Below are 23,253 nucleotides of genomic sequence, written 5' to 3' on the forward strand. Positions count from 1 at the left end.
TTGCATTACACACATATATTTAAATATTATCATATTGAATCATTTGTTATATTACGCGTTATTTAATATTTGTGAGGATAAATATCAATCATTCAGATTTAGTCCATCTTCTTTCTCCTATAACAGTGATAATATATATAAGTAGATTACTTTCGTTCTACAGTGAAACCCTTAATAACGAATACATTGAAAGAATTCATCAAATGTCTTATTCTTCACTTTCTGATAATGGTATGTTGCAGATATTTAGTTTTTTAATTAAATGATTTTTTGAAACTGTTTGCGCATATTCATGGCTATTTATTTATTTTTGCAAATACTGAAATTTACGTAATATAGTATACAACTCATTGAAAAATTGCCAAGACGACATTTGATTAATTCTTCCAATGTATTCGTTATTAAGGGTTTCACTGTAAAGAACATTTTTTTATGTCAACTAACTAACTCTTAGAGACATTTTTCAATACAATATTAACCAGAAAACTCTGAAAAAGGAATACGACTTTTAGACTTTAGTTATGACTTTAAATAGTCCACTGTGCATGGGAAACAGTAGCTGTGCAGTGTTAAAAGACCCATTTTACTTTATTAGTGTTAAGTTACTAGTAAAACCTATTTGCTTTATAATATTATCAACTAGACTTAAATCTTGATATAAGTCGTCTTCCTATTTCAAATTTTTCTTGTTATAACCTTATCTTAATCAATTTCTTTCATTATTAAAAATTGTTTGAACTATTTTTGACTGATTAACACTTTGTATTCCGGAAAATAAGCAATCTTGAAATGTCATAATTCTTTAAATTAATACGATACATTTTTTAAAATCATTAATCATTTTAACGGAACCATTAAACCATTTAACCAATTGTTATCCAGATGTTGGAACTTGTTAAGATATTGGAATTTCTTTGTGCATACAATTTTTAACGCAAGTGAATGCAAAAATTGCAACAACGTGCGCAAAAATGCTCAATTAGCCCTCATCAACATACAGATTGCGGTGAACAGAAAATATAAAAATGAATACCCTGTACCTGGCAGTTCTTGAGAACTGTATAACCACCCAGTAGATTAACTCAATCACAGAGAACAAACTTTAAACACAGTACTTATTAGACAAAATAATTTTATGAACCAAGAATCTACATGGAAACCACCTTAACTAAATATCACTTCCATTAAACTTACTTGTTTTAATCAAAAATCAAATTGAAAAAATTAAAATTGATTACCGTTGTAAATCGTTTATGTAATTTTTTTTAAACAGTGTCCCTTGTACTTACATCAAAAAACCTCACCGTAGTTTTTTTGTGCGATATAAATTATCGCAATTTTTCTTTTATGTTTATATGCATACCCCATCCTAACACAGAGTCCCATAAATCCTCCCATAAATATACCTACCTCATCCCAACACAGAGTTCCATAAATCCTCCCATATATATACCTACCCAATCCTAACACAGAGTCCCATAAATCCTCCCATAAATATACCTACCTCATCCCAACACAGAGTTCCATAAATCCTCCCATATATATTCCTACCCCATCCTAACACAGAGTCCCTTAAATCCTCCCATATATATATACCTACCTCATACCAACACAGCGTTCCTTAAATCCTCCCATATATATTCCTTCCCCATCCTAACACAGAGTTCCATAAATCCTCCCATATATATACCTACCCCATCCTAACACATAGTCCCATGAATCCTCCCATATATATATACCTACCCCATCCTAACACAGAGTCCCATAAATCCTCCCATATATATACCTACCTCATCCCAACACAGCGTTCCTTAAATCCTCCCATACATATACCTACCTCATCCCGACACAGAGTCCCATAAATCCTCCCATAAATATACCTACCCCATCCTAACACAGAGTCCCATAAATCCTCCCATATATATACCTACCTCATCCCGACACAGAGTCCCTTAAATCCTTCCATATATACATACCTACCCCATCCTAACACAGAGTCCAATAAATCCTCCCATAAATATACCTACCTCATCCCAACACAGAGTTCCATAAATCCTCCCATATATATACCTACCTCATCCCAACACAGAGTCCCATAAATCCTCCCATATATATACCTACCTCATCCTAACACAGAGTCCCATAAATCCTCCCATATATATACCTACCCCATCCTAACACAGAGTCCCATAAATCCTCCCATATATAAACCTCCCTCATCCCAACACTGAGTCCATTAAATGTTCACATATATATATATCTCATCCCAACACAGTCCCATAAATCCTCCCATATATACCTCCCTCATCCCAACACTGAGTTCATTAAATGCTCCCATATACATATATATCTCATCCAAACACAGTCCCATAAATCCTCCCATATATATACCTACCTTATACTGACACATAGTCCCATAATCCTCCCATATATTTATACCTCCCTCATCCCAACACAGAGTCCATTAAATCCTCCCATATATATATATATACCTATCTCATCCCAACAAATAGTCCCATAAATCCTTCCATATATATTCCTACCTCATCCCAACACATTGAGTCTCTTATAGCATCCCATATATATTCGTACCTCATCCAAACACAGAGTCCCAAAAATCCTCCCATACATATACCTCCCTCATCCTCCCATCCATTTATATACCTAACTCATTCCCACACAGAGTCCCATAAATCCTCTCATATATACCTGCCTCATCCCAACACTGAGTCCATTAAATGCTCCCATATATATATATATATATATCTCATCCCAACACAGTCACATAAATCCTCCCATATATATACCTCCCTCATCCGAACACTGAGTCCATTAAATCCTCCCATATATATATTGACCTTTCTCGTCCCAACTCATAGTCCCATAAATCCTCTCATATATATACCTACCTCATCCCAACACAGAGTCCCATAAATCCTCCCATATATATACCTACCCCATCCCAACACAGAGTCCCATAAATCCTCCCATATATATATACCTACCTCATCCCAACACAGAGTCCCATAAATCCTCCCATATATATACCTACCTCATCCCAACACAGAGTCCCATAAATCCTCCCAGATTTGAGAAAAAATTCGGCCATGATGAACTGGCGCTGGTTACAAAAGCTATAAATTGTAATAATGTATTAGACATTAAAAATAACCCGTTACAGTTACTGAACGATATTACAAAGATACAAAGATCCGAGTCAAAGGTTTAGATAAAGGGCTCAACAATTCAAAATGGTTAGCCTCTGTTTCTGTTATCTCTTATCTGTTATCTGTTTTCTGTTATTTGTTATTAGTTATATGTTATCTGTTAACTGGTGATCTGTTATCTTACCTGTCATTTCTCTTTTTCCGAAGAAGATATTTACCACAGCAATGTCTTCTTTAAATGCATCGTACGAACCTCTCTGAAAAAGAATTATTAAGTGAAGCCAAACAATTTTGTTAAATCAAAAATGATGCTTTATAGATATCGGGTTTCCAACGCAAGTGGATTTTACTCGCGAGCAATCGCGAGCCCTGTAAACACGACACAATTCCGCGCAGTTCAAGAATAGTTGCGCGCAATTTCGCACAGTTGCGCGCAATTCAGCTCAATTTCGTGGAATGGAACTCCGATTTGAAACCCTTCTTAGATAAATTTCTTTTTTAGATGAAAACTTAATTAAAGTTGTTTACAAAATAAGAATCGAAAGTAATATTAAAAACAAAATTAAAATTTAGGATTCTTGATTTAATTTTTCCTGCATCCAGCAATTTGTTTTTAAAGTAATTGTTTTGGAGTATTCGAAAAGAAAATTGTTTGAGTATGTTAGTGATATTTTAGAAGATAACTTAACGGAAGAATCTGTTAACGAACGGAAAATTCAGTAATTTTTGAAATCGTTAAAGAAAGAAAATACTTGTTCATACTGGAAAAAAACGAACAGAACATTTAAGGTTTATAAAAATATTTTTTACATGTTTTTGGAAGTCGTTCTCTAATTTTCCTCTCTATTTTTGCAAGACATAATCGTTAACGATTTCAATAATATCTTCCGTTCATGTGGTTATTAATTTTGAGATCGTGAACGAATGGTAACTTTAAAACAGAACGAAAAATACCATTAACTAAACGGAAAGTTCATTTCTTAGCTGAGAACGAACGGATAAATGAAAAGTTGGTTTTAAACGATTATAGATTTTCTACACAAAATTGAAAGGTCTGCTTACTGTTTTTTTTTTATTTTACATTAAATTCACACTTCGTCGTCATTAAAGATGTTTTTTTTTACCTTACTAAGGGAGTAGATAATCTCGTTTTCTCTTTTTGCTTCTGAATCATATCGTTCTCGGGAAGAGTTTACTTTACTAGCCAAGTACGATGGAACCTTAAAAAATGATGAAAAACATTAAATGAGTAAAAGTGATCTTGGCCATAAAACTGTGGAATAGAAAAACGACATTTAAGTACTATGGGGTTCTTGTAAAAGAAATTTGTTCACCATTAGAATAAAGATATGCCTAATAAGTGAAATTTAATTCTGTGCACACTTTTCATATTTTTCTAATTTTTAAATTATAACTTGAGTCTAACAGTCGTCTGAATAAAAGTGATACCAAAAATTCAAATGTTCCAAATACTCAATATTTTTACAAAAATAATTTACAAATGTACAAAAATTTTATTTTGATTAAAATACGACGAAAAAATATGTAAATGAACAGTGAGAACCAGAAAACTCTTGAAAAGAAAGACGACTTTTTAGACTCAAGTTATTACTTTAAATATATAGTTCAATAAACAAGAGACACAATATAATTGTGCAATTTGCAGTGTAAATCGACCCATTTTACATAATGAATTATTTAAGAAGTTACAAGTAAAACTGTTTGCTTTGTAAAAAGATCAAATACACCTTATTATTGCTTTAATGTCGTCTTCATATTACAAATTTTTTCCGTTTCTTACTGCACATTCATAAATAAAAATAAAAACGTGCATGAAAAAATATGCAAATATGTATTCATTAAAAAATGGGCCTTCACTTCATACACTTCTCGTTATTCTTAGAAATTAAAAAACCTTTCCTTTCCAAATTTATAAAAGATTTGATCAAGTTTCTTACATTATCCCCAAAAACTGACTGAGCCAATCCCGCCCAGGCTGAGGGCTCAATGTCGTCTTCAAAAGAGCACAGAGGACTCAGGTTTATATTATAAGAGTCACATCGCCTGCAAAAAAATGTTGTGATTGCTATGAAACAGGTTGATTGTTGTCTTAATTCATTTTAATCAATTTATCAGAATTTTCCAGAGTTTAAAATATCCATTATTGAACTTATCAGATGATTTTGATTAACGTTTTCTTATTTCTTTTTATTTAAAAAAAAACTCATTTCCGCGCTGTAATTTTATATCTTGAAAATACAACTTTATATCAAATGAATGATAAAAATGATTTTAATATTTTTTCCACTTTTGTTTTCAACTGTTATAATATGTAAAAACGCATCATTATTCAGAGTGTAACTATATCAAACCCTTAAACATGCAAACACATCAACATATATAAATATCATTCTAAAGGCTAATCCAATTCCAATTTACAATTTTGCTTTTAAGATAAACTCTGAAAGTCGCCATTTTTAATTATTCTAAAATTGTCGCGGAGTTTTTTGTTTTAATTGGGGCATTTTCAAAATAAAAAATTGTTTAACTTAAATTAGCCTTACCCTACCCTTGGGTCCCATATGAGTTTCAATACAAAATTTGGGCTCGATCGGTTCGGCCGTTTTTACGTTTGTTGGATATAAACACCCAGACATCCAGACAACCAAAGTATATGTAGATATAGAATGAAGAATAAGAAATAAAATAGTAGAAAACGGTGTTTTGCCGAATAAAGTAAACTTTATGACAACCTTTATAACAAGACATTTTTTGACATGATGTTATTGTAATATGCCATACATTGTTTAGAAACCTGGATTTTAACACTTTGTTCATATGTTATGTTCCGTTTCATAAAGCGCTGAGTCTGTTCCCTCCCCATGACATTGGATAATACATGACAGCTAGATACATTTTTTATTTAATCATTTCATAATTATCACTCGGTAAATTTCCCGTTTATCCCAGAAATTACCCTTAAATTCTTCTGTTTAAAAGTTCACGTTTTGGATATCGAGTTCTGTCGATGTGGCTAAGCGCTACTCGAACCATAAGTTTCAGCCTTTGATTAACCTACCGTAGAGGAGCAGAATTCGATCTTGCTTGTAGAGATGATCCGACACAATTAGGTAAACAACCACACCCAGCATCATTCTGCTTAGTTAGCTCTTCCTTAAACCTAGTCAACCAACATGTAAATACTGGGGCGTATACAGGATTTAACCTAAGGGACGGGGGTGTAATGCAAAAATTGCACAACCTCTAAAATATTACTCCGCTTCTAGAAATGCTAGGGAGGGAGCAAAAATGTTAACCCTATCCCTGCTGGGGTACTTGAAAACCAGGATACGCTGGGGGGGGGTCAATTTTGCCCCCCCCCTCTAAATCCCATGTTTTATGTCCAAATATGACAAATGATACATTATTAGAAAGCTCTTGTGCTCTACTTTTAGAATCTGCAAAAAAAATTTGCAAATTTGCGAAAATTGAATTTTTTATCGCAAAATCCAGTTTTATAGTAAAAATGTTTGCAAAAATTAATTTGTCCAAAAAATGACAAATTATACATTTTTGAAAAGCCCTTGACCATGCCATTTCAAATATGCAAAAAATTTTTCAAAATTTTAATTAACCTGATTTTTAATCGAGAAAAACTAAAAATGTGCAAATTTCCTTTGACAGGTTGTTTGCAAAAAATTTGCAATTTTTTTTTCGCAAAACTTGTGCAATTCGTTTCCTTAATTATGTCATAGGCTTTCCAAAAAGCTAAATTTTATCAAAATCTGACAAGTGAAAGTGGGTCAAAACAAAGATTTAGTTTGTTACAGGCAAAAGCAGTCATTCAGGCAGTGTGCCTGAGGACTCAGGCAGTTAGTATTAAAGCCCGGTTTTAGGCCTAAATGGAGGGCTTTGGGTATGTAAGAAAAGTCAGAAAATTTCAACAGCCTCAGACCAATACTTTTTGAGTTATGTAAAAAAACTACAGGGGGGGGTCAAATTGACCCCCCCCCCAGCAGGAATAGGGTTAATAAGTTAGATTTGGGAATCTATCAAATATTTCTTCTGAGAAAAAAACTCATTAAGTTAGATGTTATTTTCTCCAGATTTAATATTCAACATTATTAACAAAATATACATTTTATTAAAATCTGCAAATTTTTCTCCGAAAATGTTGATAGATTAACCCTGAACAGGCTGGGGTGGGCGTTTGACACTATCACATTAAATTTTTCTTTACTTTTAAGAAATAGTAATTTCAATGAGTTTTTTTATTGCATAAAACTACATATTTGAAAAACCCTTGAAAAATGATTATGTAAACTTGCGTAACAAAATTAAATAATTTTTTACATATTCCGACATTTTATTTCTTTTTATTTCATTTTCTCTTAAATGAGCTGACCTTTAAAAATTGGACTAAAATCATGTATTGCAACAATATCGCTTTACTCAAGGCCTTTTTCTAGGGGGGGGGGGGCGGAGGGGGGCCCCCACTTAGACTATACATCGATTTATAGGGTTTAGCCGGAGTTTACTGGTTTTCCATGCTAAATTTTAAATTAATTATAAGTAAAATAAAAGATTATTTTAAAATCTAAATATTTACGTTTTAGCTTGCCAGGGATCACAGGCCGGATATCCATCGACTAAAAACAAAATAACTTAAAAACTGAGAAATAAAAGGGAATTTTCACCATTTCATGGATAAGGGTGCAATTGCTTGTTAGCACTGAAATGAACTTAATACTAGATTGACAATGTTTTTAAATAAATAGTTTGGTTTTTCAAAAATACACATTTTTAAAATAATTCTTTCAAACTTCCCAGCAAGAATGGGAGCGTCTTGGACGAGGTCAGGGACGTCATTAAGCATCCCCCAGGGGAAGATGATTAGTCAGTATATGAAATGTTCGCCCCTCTAACTCAAAGCGGAAATGGCGGAGAGCAAGAAACACTCCTAGGAGTTCTCTATCGAAGGCGGATATATACCTACCTCATCCCAACACAGAGTCCCAAAGAACAGCTGCCGGAGAAACACATGTGAAACACGGTCAAAACTACGGACGCCCACATAGAAACCCCTCCTGAAACAAATGCCATTAGCAACCTGATTCATGTGCAGCGTCCTGGAACTCGTCTTTCTGATGTAAATATGACAACCTCGGTAGGAGTAATTGTGGGTCTTGAGCACGTAAAATCCCCCTGTCTTGAAAGTCAATTTTAGACTTCCTGGGCCGTTTCTGGTTCTTGCTGGGTTGAGAGGAATTGAGCTATTGCCACAACCTCAAACTTTCTTATCCCAATATCTTAGATTATTTGATCGAACAAATACATAGTTAAAAATATCTCAGATCTCCGACATTGGGTGGCAGATATATTTTGGAATTAGAAAATCAGAGTTTATGGCAAAGACTCAATCCCTTTTTAACAAAATCGCGACAGGTATTTTACATATTGGGACTATTTCGGTAATATTTGATCCTGCGCCCCTTAGGTTTTTAATTGGAGGAACAATCTCTTAAAAAAAAGAACTATTAACATTTTTTTACCTTGAGGCATATACCATGGAATACAGCCAATATAAGCAGCCACTCGTTTAATAAAGCACTCAAACCTATACAAATAAGTTTATGATTTAAAAACAAATATTCAAGATAAAAGTTAAAAACGCTTGAACCACCCCTCATGAATCCTATATCGTTGAAGGATCAAGGTTATAAGGCAAGGAAAGTTATTTGCTGTGTCGTATTCTCTGCGTACATACATATTGAAACCTGTTCTCTCTGGGCGGTGTTTGTAAACAAGATTAGTGCTACTCTAGTATCCGAGGAGGGTAAAAGCATTTTGATAATTTTGATAATTCACATAACTGTTTTCTATGACCAGAATATTGCATTGATTTTTTATGTAAAAGATGGATCCATGTCAGGCTGTGACATCCGTCTTGTGTTTACTTTACCGCCCAGAGACAGTAGACTGCAGTACAAAAGATGCGTACACCTCTTAAATAACTATCTTTACATTACAATTCTTTGGGTTTAATGTAATCGTACAGAGAACACATTTTCTCGTACCAGTCCGTCAAGTAAAACAGTCGTGTGTAGTGGACCCGGCGCGTTTATGATCCCACTTTTTGTGGTACATAACAGTCAACTGATAGAAACATTTAAAAACTTTCATTTTTTCAATTTTTTCAGTTTTTCAATTTTTTCAGTTTTTCAGGAGACTGTATAATTTTAAATAACCTCACTTTTTGAGAGAGTATACCTAGTTCACAATTCTTTTTTATAACTTGAAAAGTGTTTAATTCTGACACTGACGCAATGAAAATGACGGTTTTCTTAATCACGCTTGGCTAGACAATGTTTTTAAGGGTCCCGTTGAAAATCAAACATTCCACTTCTGGTATGAGAAAGCCAGTCGCACTGCCTTACAGACAAGTTCGTTATTACAAACGCATACTCTTTTGGTACAGACACACAACATGACTACAGTCAAGAAAATTGCAGAACAATGTTGTCAATTATAATTAAATTTGGCTTATAGTGTTGACTTAAATATATGAATAATGTATTACATGTATATTAAACTTATTTTTAAGTAAACAATTAACAATAAACAAATGTACTTTCCTAGACTGTACAAATAACGAGATTCTTATGTACTGTATATACCTAGAGTACACGCCTTCGGTTCGTTGTTTCTTACACAAAATCTTTTGGTACAGACCAAGGGTGTAATGCAAGGAAAGTTAATTGCGGTCATGTGTACTCTGCGTACACATTGAAACCAGTTCTCTTTGGGCGGAATTTGTAAACAAGATTAGATGCATCAGTGTTCGTTTAGTATCCGAGGAGGTTAAAAGCATTAAATTTTGATAATTCACATAATAGTTTCCTATGACCAGAATATTTCATTCATTTTTTTATGTGAAAGATGGATTCCATGTCAGGCTTAGACATCCGTCTTGTGTTTACATTACCGCCCAGAGATATTACACTGCAGTACAAAAGATGTGTACACTTCTGAAATAACTTTCCTTGCAATACATCCTTGGTACAGACACACAAACATGTCGTTTCCGCCCCTTGATTTTTACCTACAATTAGTATATGTATATTGACTGTAGAGTTCAAGATTTGATTCATCTTCAAAATAGCAATTCCTCTCCTGTGGTGGAATACTAACAATAGATTCATCTGCACGCAGTAGATAGCCTAGGGTAGAAAACTACTGATTACTCGCAGTAGATAGCCTAGGGTAGAAAAATACGAATAACTCGCAGTAGATAGCCTAGGGAAGAAAACTACTAATTACTCGCAGTAGATAACCTATAGTAGAAAACTACTGATTACTCGCAGTAGATAGCCTTGGGTAGAAAACTACTAATTACTCGCAGTAGATAGCCTTGGGTAGAAAACTATTAATTACTCGCAGTAGATAACCTAGGGTAGAAAACTACTAATTACTCGCAGTAGATAGCCTAGAGTAGAAAACTATTAATTACTCGCAGTAGATAGCCTAGGATTGAAAACAACGATTATACTCTCCTCGAAACTGTAGTGTTTAATCCTTATAAATTTGCAACCTGTTGACGTATACATTGATATTTCAAACCATGAATTCTATTAGATAAAATAGTCAAAGTTTGAAACAACCAAAGTTTAAGTTGTCAGGTTGCAAAGCTATAATAGAGATTATGAAATCAAAGCTTGATGCAAGTTTCTTTAATGAATGAAAAGAAATAAGAAGATAAATACTGATAGTTTTCTATAATGTAGTGATGTAGTTGGTCCAAAAAAAGTTTTTAAAGTTACATGATCACTTTTTAAAATTTCTTAACCCACTTAATGCTTTTACAATTTTACATAATTCTAAAATGAGGGTTATCTTCTTATATATCTGAAAAATGGAGGAAAAATATCAACTATAAGGATAATTTTACATATTGGTAATTTCACTTTTTCTGTCTTATAACTATCTACGTCCATTGATTGTAATGTAAAATTCAGGTTTTTGAAAAAAATATTTGAAATAAAATAATACCCAAGAAAAAACGTCAACTCATCCATTAGAATATAAAGAAAATATAATTTTAAAACTTCAAAGAAAATAATATTTTTTTGCAGGTTAACTTAGAATTGAAATGAATCTTGAAAATATAAAAAAAGACCGTAGATAAATAAGATAAGGAATATGTTCAATTGTAGTTTCATTAAAACATTAACTAATGAATTTCTGCAGCAGAGATAAGAATGACCTAAGCAAAAATTTACCAAGTTTTAAGATAAATCAATGACTATGGCATGCTCTTGCTAAGGTAAAAATGAAATGAAATAACGGTAACAGTCCTTTTAAATTGCAACCAGCGTGACCAATAACCCACAAATCATAAATTCATTTTTCTTATTTCAAGAAAACCTGATAGATTTTATCCTATCGTATATACAGGGTCACCCACAAAGAATGAGACTTCAGAGATGATTGTACGAAATTTATACTGCCTCCTTTCTTATATATATTCTATATATATATCTTCTTAAAATAAGTCTGGAACGTGTTCTATTGTTTATTAAGATGGTTATTGCTGGACACATATATTATATATATATATGTTCCCTTGCAATTATTATCTTATTTTGTTCCTTGTCAAATCATTAAATAAACCATTAAAAAGGGACTTATTTTAAACTTGGGATCGTCATATTTTAAGGATTTTATGTCGTCTTTACAGTCTCATCCTTTGTGGGTAACCCTGTATATCTAGCTATATATTATTAACGATTGAAATTCTCCTTATGTGTATTCAGAGTAATTAAATCAAATAATATTGATAACAATTCATCGGAAGGATCGTAATTGACAATCAGAAAACTAATTGCTTCGTCAAAAGGATGGTAATTAACACTCAAAACACTAATTACCCATCGAAAGGATGGTAATTAAAAATTAAAATACTAATTACTCCATAGAAAGGATGAAAATTAACACACAAAACACTAATTACTCCATCTCAAGGATGGTAATTAACACTCAGAACACTAATTACTCCATCAAATACATGCTAATTAACACTCAGAACACTAATTACTCCATCAAATACATGGTAATTGACAATCAGAACACTAATTACTCTATCAAATACATGGAAATTAACAATCAGAACACTAATTACACTATCAAATACATGTTAATTAACAATCAGAACACTAATTACTCTATCAAATACATGGAAATTAACAATCAGAACACTAATTACACTATCAAACACATGCTAATTAACAATCAGAACACTAATTACTCTATCAAATACATGGTAATTAACACTAATAAAATTAACATACTCCATCGGAAAAGGTAATTAGGTTTCTGCACCTGATATATCAATATTGGTTTCACGTCCTGTGTCTAATAATGTTCCACGATCTGCAAGAACAGGGAACTCTGTAGGTTCACCAATAAATATGTGGAACCCACTAAACTTCTTAAACATTGTGCCAAAACTGAAAATAAATTATTTTTACCGTAATAATTAGCTGAGATTGGTTGTGTATGGGTTATACAGCTATTCATCTTGTTTATATTTTTTTTACAACAAAAGATTTAAGAAAGAAACAGATTCTTTTTCTCAAACTCTATCTATGATCCCTACATCTTTGTAAAATGATTTGATTTGTCAATATTTGATCTAGCAGACACCCTGTATGTACGCTGTACAGAGCTGCTCATGTATACATAGAGAATGATCTCCAAAGTTTAGCGCCAAAATTCAAACAAAATACTCAAAGAACCATGTGTTTTTAGTAAACACCTACTCCATAACAAGTTCTCGAACGTATCTATCCAGGTACAATCCGTATGCTTTCAAACTCAAACAGGACTAAATCCCAGGCTCTAAATGCCACACAAGGACACAAGCTTAGCTATCAAAATCCTGCCACTAATATACAGTGTTCAACCAGGACTGAACCCCAGGCTCTAAATGCCACACAGGGACACAAGCGTAGCTATCAAACAAACTTCATATAAGGATCACAAATGATAGGGATGATCCAAAGTTCTAAATGTCACACAGGGACCCAATACACACGGATACAATCCCGTGAACTATCAAAACCTTAATACACGGGGAGCGATCTCGTTAGCTATTGGTTTCAGTACAGAAACTAGCAATCAATTGATCAATGTCTTAAATAGGACACCATCCACACTTCTACAATCCCGTGAATAATTATCTTACTGCAAATTTACAGAATATGATATTTACACGATTTTTGCTACATGTTTTATACGTACATGCCATTGCCAATATATTAGTAATAAAAATTGCTTCAATGATATATATTCAAATTGTTCTGCCTACTTGTGTACAACAAAAAATCTAAATTTAGACCTATTAAAGATTAAATATACAGTGGTAGGCGTTTATATCAATACAATGAAGACGACTTTTTATTTAAGTTTTAATTGTTAACAAGCTTTTTTCGAATTACAAATTAACAAGTAATTGAATAGAAGCATTTTCAATTGACAGATTCTCTCTTCCATGTTTATGTATAGCATGCTGTTTTAAAGCTTTATATAAATCAAAATTGAAATCGATAGTCGTCTTCACTATATTGATATAATCGCCTACCATCGTACGTAATTTGTATGTCTGCTCCTTATTGAGTTTAAATTATTACCTAACTGAATCTGCATGTTGATCTACAACAAGTGTTAACCCTTTACTCTTCCCTGATTTTATCTTGAATGGTTCGTGATCAGTGTCATTGCTAAAAAATAAAATACATTTTCAATCTTTTATGTTGAAAAAAAAACTACATGTAGTTTAACGGAAATGTATTCATGAACAGTTTTGCTTATTTTGAAATAGCAAAACCTCCCAAAGTAGTATCTGAAATTTTCAATCTGAGCTGTCCTTGACAAATTGGGCTATATTTACATACAATACATGTATGTGCATTACAATTTAATAACTTGTCTCTATGAATTCTTTTTTTTATGGTAGTCTATAAACTCTCCACCAGGAAGGGAAAAGTTAATCTTATGATGTATGCTTGGCATTTTGTTTGTCAGTTTTTTTCTTAAATGCCTAAATTAGTGATTTTTTGGCCAGCTGAAATATAAAAATGTCCCCTCCAAAAACCTTTTTTTGTATTTGGTAAATAATATTTGAAATAAATGCGCTTATGTAAAGTGCTTAAGTCAAATTCAATAATGTAAATTTTACCTGATGCTTTTTCTTAAATCTTTATCTTTGCTCCTCATACTATTTAGCAGATCAGAATATGAAGAGTTTCTGAACAAATAAAAATTTGTTTTGACAAGACGTAAATATTATTTTATGATGTTTGGTACTTTCCAAAAGGATTTTTCCCAAGTAGCAACTTTCTACGGGTATTTTCCCAAACGGCAACTTCCCAATTCTGTCCTAGCCGCAGCGCGCGGCTCCTTCCCTGTTCTAGCCACAGCGCTTGGCCCCCTAGCCCATCCTAGCCGTGGGCCCGTGGCGCTTGTCCCCCAGAGTGCCTAACCTAACCACTGGAAAGTTGCCGATTGGGAAATTGCACACTTGGGTAGTTGCCACTTGGAGAATTGTCACATGGGAAGTCGCCCTTGGGAAACTGCCTTTGGGAAAGTACCTTACACCTTATTTAATTACCTTACCTCAAGGCATTTTTGGCATTGAATGAACAACACATGCCATGATCTGTGGGAACAGTTTGAAACAATTCAGCACAATTATACCTTTAATCAATCAAATGAAATTTAAATTTTCTAAAAAGAAACCTTTTTAAAGGTCTATATATATATGTTACCTTTCTTCAGGACAAAATACTGTTTGGCTGTTTTTAATGTAACAACAACACAAAGGTTGTACGTTCCACTTAAAATTGAGACTTAAAAAACGAAAAAATTTAAGCTTTTGAAACAAAAAACCTATTTAGATTTAATTTTATTTTCTTCAAATCCCTAAAAAACAGCGTTGTCAGTAACTTTTAGAGGCTTAATTTTTAATACTCTGAACAGTCTCTGGCAGAAAATTCCCCTTTTGGAAACATGGCGAGCGATAACAAAAGCGGCTCTTGGTGATTGGATTTTGACTTAAGACAAATTTCATGAGGAACATCAGCTCAACATGCATTGCATGAGGAATAAACCTGTATTCTATTAATGCCCTCACCCATCTAGCAAAAGTAAGATTCATAGTTCATAAACAGTCGCAGATGATGCTAAATTTTGAAAAGGTTTAGAGCTATGTCAGCTTTATCCAGAGCGAGCTTGGGACAAAATTTTTGCTTCCTGCATTTGACATCATCTTTTGAAGGGCTTTTTGAGCATATAAACATATTTTATCCCCTAAATCTTCTTAGAATACCTCAGAAGTGTTTGGTAGATGGTCATATTCAAATCGTCATATAGCGAGGAAGAGTTCAATTGTGAATCTCTTACCAACAAAGTAGTTTTTAATGTAAAATCTGTCAACAATTATTTTCAACCATTGCTCTCTAGAATGTCCTTAATATCTTCTATGTTATAGAATATTCTTTAAAAAAACTACAACCAATTTCTTCCCAGGGCACAGGTGACGGATTTTCATTTCCATATTGGTGGATTTGCTATTTTATAAGCTTTTTCGTAAAAGTGTCAAATTACGTTGGACAACCTTTATTAACCAAAAATGAATCAAAAAAGAGTAATAAGCAATTTTCATTTTTTACAAACCAAAAAATATGATGTTTTTTTTAAATGTGCCGAAAATTCAAAATATAATTTTCCTTTTTTTGGCTAAAGTATTATTATTATTGTTATTATTATTATTATAAATATTTATTCACACACAAAGATATAAATACATATATAAATGGTGTAGTTTAAATTTGTTTAAAAAATTTTAAAATTTATCATAATTACTCTTAGGTTCATGAGGGGAGGAAGGCCAACCAAATCAATCTCTAGTCCGAACCACATTCTCCTCATTTTCTCGTCCGAACCACCTCGAAATCCTCGTCCTTTCAATATTATTTTTTTTAAGTGTCTAATCCTTCCAGATAAAACTATTTTTAAAGAATCAGGACACGTTAGGGCATAAATGAAATATCAAATTTTTGTAAATCGAAAAAAAAGTTTCAATTGAATTAAAGATTTAAAGTTTAATGTCTTTAAAAATGTTCACCTTTTTTACGCGCATTTTCAGATATTCCTGGTGTAGAATGCCGAAAATAATTCCAAGTTTATAGAACTTCAATCTTTTTTGTTAACTTTAGTGAAACCCATAGAATTTTTCCAGGTGGTTCCATGGGGAAAATTATAGGCAGAGGTATGCCGAATATTTTGATATTTTTTTCATATCACGAAGGTTAGCCATTACGGAGGCGGAAGAGATATAAGTTTTACCTAAATAAAGTTTGACATCATTCTCATGGGTTTGAAGATTCCAACATGATATAATCATTGCAATACTTTAGTCCATCCATATTTTATGCCCTAACGTGGCAAGATTTTTTAAAAATAGTTTTATCTTCAAGAATTGGAAACTTTTTAACACAAAATAATCGAAGGACAAGGATTCCGAGGCATGGTTTGGACGAGAAAATGAGGAGAATGTGGTTCGGACTAGAGATTGATGTGGTTGGCCTTCCTCCCCTCGGTTCATAGTTTTCTTAATGTTGATTCCAAAGATTTATACTTTGTAGTTTTACAATTCCTTTAATTTACCTTTTCCCGTGGAAAGTACAACGCTGAAGAATACTTTTTGTGTTTACACCTGAAACAAAATTAAAACTGTTTTCAATTTCTCCTCTAAACTACAATTTTTATTCTATTTTTGATATTGGAAATTACAAATTACTTACAAAATAATAATTTAAAGGTAAATACCTTTAAATTTGAATTTTATCTTATTTTTAAAAGATGTATGTTTAAGAATTATGTTTTTAATATCAAAATAGTTTACTTGGTAGCTTGAAACATGGTAAGCTTGAGTACCAGAGAAGTTCAAACATACTTTTGTACATTTTCATCATACTCTCCTTGCTAAATAAAAATTATTTAAAGTGACTATTAAGGTAAAATGGAAGAGTTATAAGCAAAATGTTAGGAATTATCGCAACCAATAAAAGTTCTGATGTCACTGTCTCAAGAAATTGATATAAAACTGTGTCCAAGTTATATTAAACCTCTAATATACGTAATATGGTATTTGAATCAAAGCTTTAACAGATACGGAACAAATCTAAAATTACGGTAGCCCACTGGTGCCTAGAAATTTTAGGCACGCTTAAAAATCAAAAAATGAATATAATGAACAACGTTTTTACATTCAGAACACATTAGCTGTGAATTTTTCTCTCAGAGATAAATCGTAAAAAAACATTTGTTAAACTTTTCAGATTTGTTTCCAGCCTTTGGAACCCAACAAACTGAAATGTGTTTAATAAATGAAAAACTTTGACCATTATGATCACTTACTTGAAGATTTCTTTCAGTTTTCCCAGCGTATCATCTATGACTTGTTGTCGTTTCTCCTTTAGCTCTGGGTTTAAAAATACATCTATGACTGGTTTTAAATCATCTGGAGCTTCTTGTTTGGGAAGGTTGGTAGATAAAGTGGGTTCAGTTGATGTCCTTGTATCTTTAAGAGTTGTCTTGGTAGACAGGTTGGAGTTGGTCCGTCCAGCTACTGATGGAGTAGGTTCAGTTGATGTACGTGTATCTATAACAGTTGTGTCGTTGGTGGAGTTTATAGATAGGTTGGAGCTAGTGTTTCCAGCCACTGATAGAGTAGGTTCCGTTGATGTGGTGGTAGTGGAGTTATCATTATTTATCTAAAGAGTGTTAAGAATATTCAAATTTGATGTCACTGCTAACTTGAAAGGAAGTGTGTTGTGTGCAGATTTAAGAAAAATATCAATGAAAACGGGCGGACATTATATTATTTTTGTTTAGGTCTATTATTTCCAAAAATGTTCTTTTTAATTATAGTTTTATTTCAATAATGCACACAAAAATCATTTTCATTGTTTTCTGTTGACATTTATCTTATCCTTCATTCAGATTTCAGAACTTTTGTGTTTTAAATCAAAGAATCAATTATTGATCTTCATCTTGTGAAAATAACGGCTTAATTCAATTCCTCTTGAATATCCTATTGTGACCAAACACTGCATGAACAAACCCGTATCTCTCAAATTCAAAAGTTATTACAGTGGATGTCGAGATAAAGCATTAAAGATTAGTATAATTTTCACACAAAAGTTTGGACTTCATGTGAGACTATCTGTTTTAGAATTTGAAATATAAATTCTTTCCTGTCGTTTTCTTCTCCCACTGGCACAAACAATAGGACTACAGTTGTTGGACTAAATTAGAAAAATATGTAAATTACAATTTAAAATAATTTTATTTATTAAAGAGGGATTGCCGACGTTATTTCTAGTCTCTCTTCATTTAAAAAGTTATATACCCAATTCACATTGATATTCTTTAAACCTTTATTTATTTGAGTGACAATTAAATAAATCTTCGTTTTTTATCTTGAAAAGAAACAATTCTTTTAATTATTTTCCTTTTCTTAGCTGTATAAGTTCATCATTTTAGTCAATCTCAAAATAAACTTTTCACACAGGTCGGGGATTACTTGAAATTTTTCGACATTCCCTTCAAAATTTAAATTTTTTTTGAATAAATAATATTTATAAATATTTTACTTTTTTCCAATATTTATCATTTGATTCATCGCATACACAACAGGTGGCTTTACTACAAACCTGAGATAAAAGTTTTTTTGAAATCTTATTTCAAAACACACAGAATAGCGTAAAGATGTCCCTTTTGACCAAAATTGTCAATAGTTTCTGTGAAATATTAGAAAGGAATTTAGTCTTTGACACAAACTTAAATTTTCTAATCCCTATATCTTTGCAACGTAATGATGTTAACCTTTAAGATTTTAAACTTAGATTATTTGATTTAACAGAATTCATAGTTTAAAAATGTGTACGGTCTACGACATGGGGTTGCAAAGATATTGGGATTAAGCCATCAGAGTTTGTGACAAAGAATCAATTCCATTGAATTTCAGGCAACTTATTATTTTCTTTTTAAGTTTGTTTAGGAGGAAGAATGAAATGAACTTACTGCAGCATCCTCTGTCGATATTTTAATTTTACAACACTTTGCATTACTAGGAGGACACACATCTAAACATTAATACGTTTGTGCAAAGTTGATTCCGGTCAGGAACAAAACTCTCTGAACTAATCGGAAAATTCCGTGAACGCACAGAAAGAATCGGCAGAAACTATCGGACTTATTCGTCAATTTTTAATTAACCTTACTGTAACTGTCTACGTACTTAATCCATTAGTTTTTAGTTTACTGAATGGATATTTTAATAGCGAGTGGACTTCTTAAAATTATCGAAAACGTCTGTTAACAAAAAGAAAGAATCAACAGGAAGAACTGTTAATAAAAACAGACAGGCCATGATCGTCAATTTTTATGACTAACCTAACCTAAATCACTTAAAGTAACTGAGTTCTTGGATCTCTTATGTTCTAATTCCTATATTTCAAATTATGAATTCTTACAGATCAAATAGACAAATTTGGAAACAAAGCTTTACACCACCAGGTTGCAGCGAAATAGTTATTTGAATATTTGAGTATATGGTAAGAACTCAATTCTTTTTTTCTTTTTTTTTGCAGGAAACTAAGATAGTATGGCTTAACAAATTTCAGTAACAAGTGAAAGTTTTGAAATTGAACAGAAAACGGAAACGTCAATCAAAAACTTGAATTTAAGACTTTTCCAGTTTCTTCAACAAACAAAAGTTTTTGAAAGTTAACGAAAATTTACGTTCCCAAATGGACGCTAAAAGTTCAGAGTTTAAAACACACAAATGGTCAACTAATCTGACTGACCATTTCCGACCCAGCCAACCCCACCCCGCCTTCGAGGAGACCTTGGGAAAAATCTGACTTCACTAAGTTCTCCTTTTTCTTCAATATTTGCAAAAAATATCAAATTTGTATCGCATTTTAAAAAACAATTAAAATATTGTACAATTCAGATGGCATCAGGCTACACGCTCCTTCTAAAGGCGAGTTCTCTGCCCCCCCCCCCCCCCCCCCCCCCCCCAGCCTTTAGAGGACTGTGATAAATAACTTGTCATGTCCCGCCCATCCCCATTATAGCCTGTTCCCCTCCTCCAACTTTCTAAAAGTCTTTCTAAGTTGGTGCTCAGTTTTACAATTATGATTATATTTCCCACACACATGCCTTGAGTCCTATGAAGTACTCCTTGAAGCCGGTGCTAGTCGGACTCTAAAAATTGCAATTTGGTCTCTAGCATCAGGCTTCAAAGTTTCATATTTCAATTTCTTCTTTCATTACTCAAATTTTGTTGAATATTTTCCAAAATTACAATCTAACAAAACTTGTTAATAGATTACACATTGTTCTGTCATATGACATCTTTCTTTCATAATTTGACAGTTTTCTTTCATTGTAATTAGCCGATATTTTAGTTTGTGTAAGATTAAATAAATTTTGATTTATGATTATGAAAAAAGAACTTTGATCCCTAATGCTAAAGACCAAAATTGCGTTTTTTAGAGTGATGGCTCCAGTATGTTTGCAAGCTGTCATATTAGTTTGTAATATCGTAGTACACTAGTTTAGCTTTCTGTTCAACAGATACACTGTTACAATAATACTTAGAGTGACATGTCAACCCAGATTAATGTTATTTCATGGGTGTCTACTTCAAATCTCATCTAACCATTAACGGTCAACGCATTTTAATCGAGGTTTCTCAAAATGCCCCCTCCGAGTACGTACCAGGAATAATCCTTCCCTAAACTCCAAATCTGGAAAACAAGATCATAAAAAAGTGAGGACCTATTATACAATCCATGAAATCCGATTTTCTTAAATCGATTAACCAACAAACTGTTACCTTTAATAAGCTAATCCTCGAGTGTAGGACCCTGAGGGAGGAGGCTAGTAATCTTAAATCTATACAGAGTACTCAGGAGCAACGCCAGAGAAATTATATTGTAACATTATTCAACCTACCCAGGGTAGGAAGGCCAGCCAAATCAACTTCTCGTCCGAGCCACATTATTCTCATTTTCTCGTCCGAACCACCTCGAAATCCTCGTCTATCGATTATTATGTGCTGAAAAGTTACTAATTCTTGAAGAGAAAACTATTTTTAACAAATCTGGCCACGTTAGGGCATAAAATATGGATAGACTAAAGTATTGCAATGATTATATCATGTTTGAATCTTTAGAGACCTGAGAATGATGTCGAACTTTATTTAGGTAAAACTTAAATCTCTTCTGCCTCCGTAATGGCCTACCTTCGCGATATGAAATAAATAGAAAAATATTTGGCCTACCTATGCCTATCATGTTCCCCATGGAACCACCTGGGAAACATCTATGGTTTTCACTATAATTAAGAAAAAAGATTAAAGTTCTATAATCTCGAAATTATTTGCGGCATTCTATACCGGTTATATCTGAAAATACGCGTAAAAAAAGGTGAACATTTTTAAGGACACAGAACTCAAATACTTTAATTCAATTGAAACTATTTTTTTTTAAAATTTATGAAAATTCAATATTTCATTTATGCCCTTACGTGGCCCAATTCTTAAAAAATTGTTTTATCTTGGAGGACTAGACACTTTTGGAAAATATTATTGGAAGGACGAGGATTTCGAGGTGGCTCGGACGAGAAAATGAGGAGAATGTGACTCGGACTAGAAATTGTTGTGGCTGACCTTCCTCCCTTCACCTACCTTTCAATGATAATCAGAGAAATAATACTTCCAATCTGATCCAACATGTCTACAACAAAGTTCTCAAATCTATTCTCTAGGTCTGTGTTAACAAGAAGGAAATTGACTCAATTGAGCACAGACACCCTCTAAAACCTTCCAAGAACGCACCTCCAAACTCTCACTCTCCAATCATCCTCAGGTTCTTCTCAAGAACATATCGTCTTCTTGTTCTTAACAATAAACGAAAGATACTGGAGGGTAAAAACCGTTCTCAACCTAACAGGATATTCATGACTAAAGATCTAACCAAGTTGAACTACAACCGTCTGATGGAGCTGTCCCAGTGTCCAAGGATGATAAAGTTGAGAAATGCTTCACACAGAATGGGCAGATCAAGTTTTCTCTAAAAGATGACGCTCAAAAGAAGCTGCACTTTGAAACCATTGGCTAATTTCCTGATCTACAGAGAGCAACCATGCCCTTAAAGCATGTGCTTTCTTTATCTATGAATATGCAAAAACCATGAGATTAATCTTAATTTTGATTTTATATTTATTACTTAATTTTCATCTAGGCTCTCTTGTGAATTCGTTTTAATTTATTTTTCTATTTATTTGCTTTAAATTCCTTATTCTCTATTTACTATTAGTTATTACCAAATTTTAACTTTTAAATTCAGGCAACTATCTTACATTCAAACCAATGTCGAACATGCCTATTTTAAAAATTAACATGATTTTTATTCTTAGATTTAGAGCTCGCCGGTTCTCACTCTCTGGTACTGAACTCATTGATTTTTTTAAAAACCAGTGATCTAAGCCGGAGCGTGTGGGTTCCTCACCCACTAGTAAATTAAAGCAAACATTTAGATTTTTAAAAGATCACTTTTTCTTTTTCTACTTATTTTCATAATATGATACTCTTTTTTTTGTTTCTCCTTGTTGTGCGGGAGCCGCCAGCTTATTACATCCTTCATATTTTTTCTAGTATTCCTGGTACCTGAGTACATGGGTCAACCTCAAACTCATTTTTTTTAAAGCTACTAAAACCGACCTAGAAAATACATTTGTAGAAAATAATTTTACTTGCGAGTTTTTCAATGAACCTACTTTTTGTGCCTTGTTTTAAAATTTTTCTAATTACATTTGTTTGAGCTCTAATGTTCAGAGCCTTTCAAATAAATTTTCTTCAGTTTGTAATTTTTTAATGTCCTACACAAAAGTTGTGTTACTCCAGATATATTTTCTGTTCAAGAAGTCCAGTATGTTTGCAAGCTGTCATATT

General features: G+C 32.8%; 1 protein-coding gene across 1 annotated transcript in view; it reads right to left on the reverse strand.

Annotated features, from left to right (window-relative positions):
* LOC111695389 (serine-rich adhesin for platelets) overlaps positions 1-23,253 on the reverse strand; it is a 37,237-nt gene continuing 13,984 nt past the window's right edge. The window contains exons 13-32 of the mRNA XM_023464709.1: positions 19,314-19,375; positions 18,884-18,943; positions 18,485-18,535; positions 17,646-18,001; positions 17,131-17,210; positions 16,893-16,941; positions 14,841-14,921; positions 14,404-14,472; positions 13,856-13,945; positions 12,546-12,673; positions 10,270-10,387; positions 8,720-8,784; positions 7,777-7,816; positions 6,247-6,348; positions 5,126-5,231; positions 4,292-4,387; positions 3,352-3,424; positions 3,053-3,134; positions 1,041-1,100; positions 1-117 (exon numbers count right to left, since the gene is read on the reverse strand). Coding sequence (XP_023320477.1) covers positions 99-117; positions 1,041-1,100; positions 3,053-3,134; positions 3,352-3,424; positions 4,292-4,387; positions 5,126-5,231; positions 6,247-6,348; positions 7,777-7,816; positions 8,720-8,784; positions 10,270-10,387; positions 12,546-12,673; positions 13,856-13,945; positions 14,404-14,472; positions 14,841-14,921; positions 16,893-16,941; positions 17,131-17,210; positions 17,646-18,001; positions 18,485-18,535; positions 18,884-18,943; positions 19,314-19,375 — 1,787 coding nt within the window. The 3' untranslated portion in view covers positions 1-98. The remainder of the gene's footprint in view (positions 118-1,040; positions 1,101-3,052; positions 3,135-3,351; positions 3,425-4,291; positions 4,388-5,125; positions 5,232-6,246; positions 6,349-7,776; positions 7,817-8,719; positions 8,785-10,269; positions 10,388-12,545; positions 12,674-13,855; positions 13,946-14,403; positions 14,473-14,840; positions 14,922-16,892; positions 16,942-17,130; positions 17,211-17,645; positions 18,002-18,484; positions 18,536-18,883; positions 18,944-19,313; positions 19,376-23,253) is intronic.

This window comes from Eurytemora carolleeae, unplaced genomic scaffold, assembly GCF_000591075.1.
Source record: "Eurytemora carolleeae unplaced genomic scaffold, Eaff_2.0 scaffold219, whole genome shotgun sequence".
In the NCBI taxonomy this organism is placed as follows: Eukaryota; Metazoa; Arthropoda; class Copepoda; order Calanoida; family Temoridae; genus Eurytemora; species Eurytemora carolleeae.